This window comes from Myxine glutinosa, chromosome 12 (assembly GCF_964187855.1).
Source record: "Myxine glutinosa chromosome 12, kmMyxGlut1.1, whole genome shotgun sequence".
Taxonomy (NCBI): domain Eukaryota; kingdom Metazoa; phylum Chordata; class Myxini; order Myxiniformes; family Myxinidae; genus Myxine; species Myxine glutinosa.
The window spans coordinates 90,010,774-90,021,222 of record NC_136272.1 but is presented as its reverse complement, the minus strand read 5'-3'; the positions used below and the strand labels follow the sequence as shown (position 1 = coordinate 90,021,222).

At 45.2% G+C, this 10,449-nt stretch overlaps 1 protein-coding gene across 2 annotated transcripts in view; it reads right to left on the bottom strand.

The window, feature by feature from the left end:
• Positions 1 to 633: 633 nt before the first annotated feature.
• LOC137437600 (sodium/calcium exchanger 3) overlaps positions 634 to 10,449 on the bottom strand; it is a 486,816-nt gene continuing 477,000 nt past the window's right edge. For both annotated transcript variants that reach the window (XM_068132065.2, XM_068132066.2), the window contains one exon: positions 634 to 3,895. In XM_068132065.2, the coding sequence (XP_067988166.2) occupies positions 3,519 to 3,895 (377 nt within the window). In that variant the 3' untranslated portion in view covers positions 634 to 3,518. The remainder of the gene's footprint in view (positions 3,896 to 10,449) is intronic.

The following is a 10,449-nucleotide window of genomic DNA, read 5'->3' as shown; positions in this document are numbered from 1 at the left end:
TTTGCCATCCCTCTCCCAGCAATAGCTATGGCAGGAATTTGGAATTTGTTCAGGGTGCCGGTAATAGCTTGCCTACTCTTTGTGAAGGACACCATGGGATCGTTAACGTTCACCATATAATGCCAGCAGACAGGACACCCAGGTTAACGTCCATCCGAGGGACACATTGATGAATCACCCTGCCTGTGAAACACCGGGATGACAGTTGGATTTGCCTGGCCTGGTCTGGATGACAGCCTGGTCTGGATTCAAATCCAGGCTTCACGGCTTAGAAGCGAGAGTGCGTAACTGTAGGCCAGTGGTTTCCAAACCTTTGTCCACGACCAAAAATTTCAAATCACATTCGCCTTGCATCCTAAATGGTACCGATACCCACAATAAAAATTGTCGGAAACAACGCTTTCGACGAAATCCCCCTCCCAAACCGGGAATGTTGAATGTGGTTTTTCAATTTAGGCCCAGAACCCTGGGTTTGGCAACCATTGCTCTCGGCCATCATAACAACTCTATCTGCTAATACCCATCATAAATGAATAAGGTTTGATGCCATCCAATAAAAAATGAATTCTTTCCACTATAGAGTCAAATAAAAAATGGATTCCTTCATCAAAGCATCATTTTTCAGGAGAAAGATTTGCACAAGGTGTGTGTTTTTATTCAGTAAGTACAATGAGTTTAAAATGCTACCCACACATATTTATCTAGATGGGTTAAAACCCCAACAACAGTGCTTCTAGGGTAGGATATGGCGTACGTTTTGACTCTCAAGATCCTTGCCAATACATTCTCGCAACCGGTACCTGCATTTTCAAAGAGCTGCAGTGCCAGTGTCTTAAAATATCTTATCACCTGATAGCTGCAAGAAAGCAAAGAAGAACAGATTCAGAGCAGCTCCAAACACTCAAAACAAAGACATTCATTGCCAGTGATAGGTGAAAATCCACAAAAGGCAAGATGGCAACAGACTTACGCATTAAAGAAAGCAACTAATAATTAAAACAAACATTAACCTCCTCAGATATTTAACCTATCAATTCATGAAAACAATAATTATCTCAAACTTGGCAGTTCGTTATTGTATGCTGTACTATCAGATTACCCATATATCGTACTGTACAATCATCAAATTCCACGTTACTGCACCAGAGAGTCTTCGTGTGAATTTAGGGATTTTACCAAGATTCCGCAACATGGTTTGAAATATTTCCTGATGATCGTTTTTTGTAATCCAGCACCAATAAAGTCACGAGAACATGGCCGACGCTCTTTGCTCTGCATCCTCAAAAGAAATAGACGAGGAAACGGAAAAAGTGGTTTTCTATAGAAGAAGGTTGTTTCGGTGTAGAACTGGCGCTTCATCTAAATCCATAAGCGAGGCATAATTGCTGCAAAGAGAAAGGGAACGTGAAACTTTTAAGATAGAAAAAGTAGTCGCATCCATTCGAAAAGGCATTCCGATACCTTTCTTTGGGAGAGGAAAGGCATAAAGGGGGCTTGAATTTCATTGTGGGTCTGTGCGGATTGTGTTACGGCAGTTTCATTCTGTGTCACAGCGGCAAGTTGAAGGCAAAACGAAAGGTCAAAATTCCAAAGCGCCAAACATTGCTTCGGTTTATATGTTTTGGAGACTGGATTTTCAAACGGAGGAAAATGGGCATTATGACGTTGGTACGATGGCCTGGTCAGATGGTTTAGAGATGTCTGCACTTTCTCTTGGGCCGTCTGGCTTGCGTTTGAATCTTGACATGCTATAAACTGTCATCCTGGAGTTTCGGGTACAGGGCGAGGCCTTCGGGTGGACATCAAGCTATAAGACCGTTCTGCCAACAATAGATGCATTGGTGGACGTTAAAGATCCCACAGAGTATTTTGACAAGAGTAGGGGAGTTATTTTGCTGGCACTCTGAATAATTAGAAATTCCTGCCACTTCAGGCCTGGCCAGCAGATTCCAGGAAATTAGGGACAGAATCGTTACCCTCATCTGACCCCACAAGGGGTTGGAAATAATTGGGGGCATTCTTCTTCTTCTGCTTTTGTATGCAGCATCGGCCGAGGGCATGGCTGTGCCCCCGATGCAATGTCCTCTGCTGGTTAAGGTAGGAATTTGGAATTTGGTCATGGTGCCTAGACTTCACGGAGGACACCGTGGGATCTTTAATGTCCACTAACTATTGGGGTGAGGAGGGCATTAAAGAATAATAGGAATAATAATAATGTATCAGGACAATTATTCAAACAGTGCTGAAGAAGAAAAATAATAATGTGAAAAAAAAAAAAGTGATTCAAATAATAATTATCTTGTGAGTGTGTTTTTAATATACAGTAGATTATTATTTCAACAATTAAAATTATATATTATATAAGATAATTCATTATATCTATGTTTTGGTTTGTAAAAGATGCAAATGTCAACTACGCAATATCTGCATTATGAAAAATAAGATATAAAGTGCTAATTACACTATGGATAATTCTTTTCAAAACTGGGTACATTTAAGGCTCTTCTGGTACAGTTTATACCACACAAAAGGTTGAATTGCAAAAAAACCAAAAAAAACCACGTCCAGTAGCAGTGAAACAGCAAGAGTCAGGTACGTTTGACTTCAATTTAACATCACGGATGTACAAAAGAAAGATTTTATCAACCGTGGCATGGAAAGATGGTTCACGCTAGTATGTCACATGACTCAGTGTGGAGCTGAGTTTACGAAGTGCAAATTAAAATACGTTGCATGAAAAGCCCCAATATCAGTGAACATTTAGTCAATCGTCCAAAAAAAATGCGCATTCGGTGCACATTTGTAAAACTTGAGAATCACTATTTACCTCCTTTTAAGCAATTTCTGCAGGTGTTAATTTTTTTTCTTCCATGATCGAAGGTTTCAAATTTTAATTCAAAATTTATTCCGAATTCAACAGGAACGCTCCAATCAAAGAATATGTGTGATCCCACTCCTGAAACCAAATTCTCAGATTTCATGCGTTCACATGTTCAACCTGGCCATAAATGGACCACACGAGTTGTTTCTAAAAGAAACAATCAAACTTAACTTCAAACAAAGTAACACGCCCAACTGCTTTCCACCTTGTAAACGTATGAAGTAGTTCGACAACAGCTGAAAGTAGGTACCTGGTAATGTGTGTTCTTCCACATAGCATCCAGTCTGTGTCCAAACGGGACAAGTGTATTATTCTGCCTTGCCCAAGAACGGCAGCTGTGCACGCCTAGAAAATGTAGGTGTGTACTCCGTTTGATGTTGAGGGAGGATGAAGCAAAGATACCAAAGTGTGCTCAGAATGTGACATCATCCCTCCGATGAATTCCTCATAAAAACCAATCATGAGGAAGGTGTGAGGCCAAAACACAAAAGGACCTCTCCTCTGTTTTATTTTGTTTTGTTTCGTCCCTTCTCTCCTATATTTTTGCTAAATTGTCATGATGGAAAACATTTCCCCTTCTCCTTTTTTTTGTCTCCCATGCTCCATACTTAGTTTCATTGCAAAGCAGCCGAGAGTTCTAGAAACCTTCAAGATGACAGTAAGCCTCGAGACTGACAAAAACGATGTAGAGCACCCAGAGGCCGACGAAGAGTCCTGACGTCATGATACGAGATGCACGAGGGCCTCCCAGTTCTCCCCCGATGCTCGGCCGCCGACGGTATAACAGCACCGTGATAATGACGAAAGCAAAGATGGTGTAAAGAGTGACAGAGAAGGCCAAAGTTCCTGGTTCGACACGAAACTTTTCTCCCTTTGCAGTCCAGAACACTGCTGCCATCGTCCAGGCCACTCCGATGCCCAGGAAGACATTGACTGCGTTGCTTCCTGTGACATTTCCCACTGATGCATCCGCATACTGGTCTTGAGTGGCAGAAATTTTGCTGGCAAAAGTATCTGCATAATGAAACAAGAGGGAAGGTAACATACATCCTTAGGCATTCACACCTGAATATTATGATCAGATTTGACAAATACAATTCTCTGAGAGGAGTGCAAGTTCTGCAGAGGGAGCTTGCTGGGCAAAGATGCATTATGTGGGTTGGCACTGCCTTCCCAGTGGGACCTCTGAGCAGGAAATTGGGATTTGGCCAAGCAACTAACACACAATGGCCTGCGTCTTTTTAAAGGCAGTGTAGATTCTAAAATCCACAAGCAAGTGTTAGCTCTTGTCGTTGGTTTGCATGCAGCCCATGGCTGCTGGTTGCGTCATTTTTATGGAAGTGTAGCTGTGCCGCTGATGCAGCGCCCCCTATTACCAGTAAGCTGGCACTCATTTCGCCGAGCTCGGAAGGATGACGAGCTGAGTCAACCCACCTGGTGTTATTTAACAACTCGAACTCAAGACCCTAAGACCTTAACCGTTAAGCCAACACTATAGGCTTCAAGTATTAGCTGACAGGAAAGCATCTTCCCCAAAAGGTTGGCATATGGTTTGACATGAGACTTTACCTGCAGAGCATGAAGGTCAGAGGCTGTTCCATCAGGAATCAAACAGACTGGACAACTCAGATAGATTCTGATATTTGGAGGAGAAACAAGTACCAAATGCTAAGGGGGTCCACGTACCCTACTGTCTTCAAGATAACAAGCACCACAAACACCAACCACTTTCCCAAAACCTTCACCTCCCTCCCCTACCCCAATTATACCCCCCCCCCCCCCCCATGGGGCCTACACTATTCTTGCGAAATTTGGTCACGATCGGTTAAAGCAGTTAAATAGATTACTCTTCCCCCTATTCTAAATCCCCCCTTAAAGCACAAAATCTATTCCAGCTAATAACTTCATTTTTTTCATCATTAATCTCTTTTGGGGCCTACATTATCCCTACCAAGTTTAGTGGTGATCACTGAAGCCATTACGTAGATTCCCCCACACACCCCTGATTCCAAATTCCCCAAAATTGAAAAAGCAATTGGAACAAATGAGTTAATTTTTTCACCATAAATACCCCATGGGGACCCCATAAATACCCCATGAATCTCCCCCTTTCCCCTACTCACCCCTAAAATTGCTACCTCCCTATTTTACTTCCTATTGTCCCCTATTATGGGTGCTCAATTTGGATGTAATCACTTAAGCCGATACAAAGATGTCTCCTTCCATGTCCTCTCAAACCCCCATCCCACAACACACCATAGGGTCCCCATTATATCTGCCAAGTTTGGTGGTCCTGCAATGTCCCCTTCTCACAATACACGAGATATAAGGGAGTGGACAGACAGATAAACAGTAAAATGGAGTGAGATAACAAAGGTACCGTAGTTTTGTGTTTGTATCACCTTTACCTGATCAGAGACTGGATCATAAACACGCCCTAAATGGACCAATATTTACCTTTAAACCTGCATGTGCCGACAAATCGTGCTGTAACCCTCAATGGTGAGTTCTTGGGAAAGTCAATTTGTGAAAGAGGGGCACACTCGGTCCCATGTCTTTATGAGCAACTTTGTGACGCGTCTGCACGGTCCCCCTCGTAACTCCATTAGCGGGCGGTTCAGTCGGAACCATAAAACAAACGGCTAGAACTTTGGGTGCATCTTGATGCGATTTCTGGAGCATCATCAAGTTTACATTTGAAATGTTTGTTTGCATTTCATGCCCAGAGCCGCTTGGTCATGGTGGCTTTGGGGGTTGTCTGTTGTATAAGAAAACAAAGTAAAGATCTCAAATCGGCCATTACTTGTGACTCACATGCTAGCAAGTTCCTTATTAAGTCATGATGTTCCTTATTAATGAGGGAAAAACTCCGAAAATAAGCCTTGTGAACCTTGCACCGGTGACATCCCACAAACTGGGTTGGCCTGTTTTCACGTCCTTATGCGAGCGGAGCTTATGCGAGCCACATGCGACATCTACTCGTGTCCTTGTAATTCACATTAAAACACACTGATGTCTATTGATGTCTTTGTCCCACATATTTATGTGCAAGCTCTTCTATGAGCTTTAGATTGATGTAAACATATAAATAAAAACCATGGTCACCACCGTGATGGCTGCAGGTACTTACTGCTTCGCAAGAGGCAATCAACTTTGTAACCAAAAAATACTATTGATGTTTTGTTTGCTGCAGTTTGTGCACAACTAACATAGCAATTACAAAAAGATATAAAGCCTTGCCTACATATGGCTGTTAAAAAACAGAAAACATGAATTATGAACAACAAAGAACTAGATATCTGTGATCACAAAGCGATCGCCAAGGGTAAGCCTCAATCTAATGATGGTGTTACATATTTATGTGAATGTATGTGAATTACTATTCAGGTCTTTGCTTATCAATGTGGACTCGATTAAAGGTTGTTGTGATTAAAGGGTCAGGAGCCCTTCTGGGAAAAAGGAGACCGGAAACGGAAGAAGAAAAGACACGAGGTCCTGGAGAAGCGACGATTCTTCTTCTTCCTCGCCGAGCTCGGACGCGAGCGGTATCGATTGAGCAACGTAACAGAATCGGCGTTTAAAAGCCCGTCTGGCGAGAGGAGTTACCGGGACGTGTAACTACCCTTTGACACGTCAAGTCGCCGTGGGTTCGTGCACAGAACCAAGCAGCTGGCACAGTTCGCCTCACCGTCTACAAGGCCGCGTACGGGTCGCACCTTGGGCCGCGCGCGCTGGGCAAGCCGCGTGTTGCTTTGCCTGCTTTGCTGTACCCGCTTTGCTTGGCCAGGAGGTGCGCGCTGCAGCCGTTGTTCCCGGTACGGGACGTGCCCGGTGAAAGCACGTCAGGAAGGGTCCGTTCAACCGCCCACGTGCGGAGATCGAACTACCGGAGTACGGAGACATTGAGAGAGACATTGACCATGGAGGGAGTCGGGAGTGGGGCTCACGTGAGGAATGTATAAGATGGCCATCTTAGAGTTATTATAGATGAGTTTACATCTTTGTACTATTGATTGCTGATTGTGGATGGTTGTTGATTGCTCGGGGAATATATCATTGATTATTCCGGATCCTTGGTGTGGGGTTTCTTATTGATTGGAATTCAGATTTATGCGTTACGAAAGAGCATAAATAATAGATCTTTCTGGCGGAGTTCCTCTCATGGTCCGGGGGTCACCGAGACCAGGTAGTCACCGGGAGGACCACGTAAAAGAATTGGGGGCTCGTCCGGGATCTAAAATTGTATAAAATAATAAAATAATATTTTTATTAATTAAAATGTATTAATTAAGTATTAATTGGTAAATTTTTGGGGAAATTGGGGGTAAAGTCTTGGGTGAAGGTTAACAGGTGTTAACGATAGGCACCATGGCGTTTGTGGCACAGAACTTTGCGGTAACACCGAGTGAGGCACAGTTCCGAGCGTTACTAAAGTCGGACCTCTTGAAATTGGCCAAACATTTTAACTTGGAGGTCCGAACTAATTTGAGGAAGGCAGAGTTGCAGACCACGGTGATACAGTCTATGGTGGGATTAGGAACATGGGACGAGTTAGCCTGGCAGTGGCTACCCGAAGAACCAGAAGACGTTGAGCTCCGGAAACTGGAGTTGCAATTACGGAGCCAGGAACGGATCAAAGAAGAAGAAAGGAAAGCAGAAAAGGAAAGAGCAGAAGAAGAAAGGAAAGCAGAAAAGGAAAGAGCAGAAGAAGAAAGGAAAGCAGAAGAGAGGAGAGAAGAGAAACAAGCAGAGGAAAGGAGAGTGGAACGAGAACTCCAGGAAAGGTTAAAAGAAGAGGAAAGGAAAGCAGAAGAGAGGAGAGAAGAGAAACAAGCAGAGGAAAGGAGAGTGGAACGAGAACTCCAGGAAAGGTTAGCAGAAGAAGAAAGGAAAGCAGAAAAGGAAAGAGCAGAAGAAGAAAGGAAAGCAGAAGAGAGGAGAGAAGAGAAACAAGCAGAGGAAAGGAGAGTGGAACGAGAACTCCAGGAAAGGTTAGAAGGGAGAAAAGCAGAGGAGAGGAGAGCTGCCAGGGAATTCGAAGCAGAGGAGAGAAAAGCCGAAAGGGAGTTGAAGGAACGTGATCTGGCGCTTCAGCAAGAGATTAAATTCAAGGAGCTGGATTTAATGAGAGAACGGCGAGAGGTACCACCCTTGCTGACGGGGTCGACACCTAGCCAGAACACCTGGGATGTGGGCAGACATGTGAGGCTGGTTCCACCCTTCAGTGAAAAGGAAGTCGCCAAATTTTTTCCACACTTTGAGAAAGTGGCTCGACAGTTAAACTGGCCGGAGGAGGCCTGGACCATACCAGTGCAAACTGTGCTGGTGGGAAAAGCTCAAGAGATTTATTCGGCGCTACCAATGGACCAATGTGCAGATTATGAGGCATTGAAGAAGCACATCCTCAAAGGCTGTGAGTTGGTTCCGGAAGCTTACCGGCAAAAATTCAGGAATGCCATGAAGAGGGAGAGTGAGACCCATGTGGAGTTTGCCAGAGTGAAAGAAAATATGTTTGATCGGTGGTGTGAGTCAAAAGGAGTCGGGAACGACTTTGAAGCATTGCGTGACCTGATGCTGGTGGAGGAATTTCAACAGTGTGTCCACGAGGACATCAAAGTGTACCTGCAGGAAAAGAAAGTACCGAAGTTGTGGGACGCAGCCACCCTGGCAGATGATTATGCCTTAACACACCGGATAGGGGTCCACGAACCTAACTCCTCGCCTAGATCTCCGCAGGGGAGGTGGGGAACAGCAGGTGCGGAGAACGACAATACATGGCGGCGGCCTCGAGAGGATTATGGGGACAACGCGGATACCCCACCTGTTCGAAATCAGAGGGCTGCGGGCCCAAGACAAACTTATTTTTCGGGGGGCCCGAGGCAGACCACGAGTTTTTCCTCCGGGCCTACTTGCGCTTTTTGCAAGAAACCTGGACACTTGATGTCCAGTTGTTACCTCATGAAAAGGGAAGACCCAGAGCGGAGTCCGACTAGTACAACTCCGAATGCGATGGCAAACGTAAGAAATCGCCCACAGAAGAGTTACCAACCATTTATTTATGAGGGGTTGGTCTCACTCAAGGGAGACTTGACTAACCCAAGACCGGTTAGGGTTTTGAGGGACACAGGAGCCCATCAATCCTTAATGCTTGAAGGCATTTTGCCATTGTCAAAGAGTACCGCAACTGGTGATAGTGTTCGGTTACAAGGGATCGGTGGCTGTGTTAGTGCCCCACTTCATGTCATCCATTTGGAATCCGATTTGGTGTCAGGACCGGTCACCGTCGGTTTACAAGCCACGCTTCCTGTAGAGGGAGTATCTGTGATTATCGGAAATGATTTGGCCGGGGGGCAAATTTATGGTAACCCGAGGGTTGGTAAAGAGCACAGCAGGGAAAATAACACCCCACCAGCTCGGGATGGCGACAAAAGTTCCAAGTTATTTGTAGGGGGACTGAACTTCAACACAGAGGAAGAAGTTCTGACCTCTGTCTTCAACAGATATGGGCCGCTGGTGGAAGTGCGGGTGGTAAAAGACAGGGAAACGCAACGGTCAAGAGGGTTCGGCTTTGTCACGTTTGCAAGCACAAGAGACGCCAGAGAGGCAGAGAAGAATTGGAATGGTAAGGATTTGGAGGGTCGGACCATAACAGTAGGGAAGGCATTTCGTAGGCGTCGAGAGGTCTACAGAAGAGGACCACTTGGCAGGAGTTTTGGGGTTGGCAGCAGCCGATATTACTATGGAGGCTCCCAGAGTTACGGCACCTCCCCGAAAGAATGAATGTCAGAGCACTGGCCGAGAAGGAGACCGCCAGTCAGGTAACGGCTGGGACAAGGGGTCCCACCATAACTGTTAGGAGTCTGGAGAAGTTGAAGCACTATATACCGGGGAGCCGCCGAGCCGAGGCTCCTACACGGACTAACCGTGAACGCCACGTTATTAAAGGCGTCCAGGTAGTGAACTTTCCTGCACGGACTAACCGTGAACTCCACGTTCTTAAAGGCGTCCATGTAATGAACTTTCCTCCCCGGACTAACCGTGAACTCCACATTCCTTAAGGCGTCCATGTAGGAATACTCCGCTGGGCCTCCCGAAAAAGTGCTATAGAGAGGTTTAAATTTGGGGGCTTTGGGTCACCACCTCTTAACCATCATTCAAGAGAAACTAGAAGTGGTTGACGCTTGGTCCAGAGGGAATTAATCTAGGGGATTGTGTGAAATTTTGTTGCTTTATTTTTAAGTGATGACTGTGCCTGGGGGGAACTGATGAGTTGGGGGGGGGGGGGGGTGAGTTATCTGGTTTGTTTATCCAAGTTGGCCGGCAAAGAAAGTTTTCGCTGGGTTCAAACTTTCTTTCTTGAAGGGGGGGAGTGTTACATATTTATGTGAATGTATGTGAATTACTATTCAGGTCTTTGCTTATCAATGTGGACTCGATTAAAGGTTGTTGTGATTAAAGGGTCAGGAGCCCTTCTGGGAAAAAGGAGACCGGAAACGGAAGAAGAAAAGACACGAGGTCCTGGAGAAGCGACGATTCTTCTTCTTCCTCGCCGAGCTCGGACGCGAGCG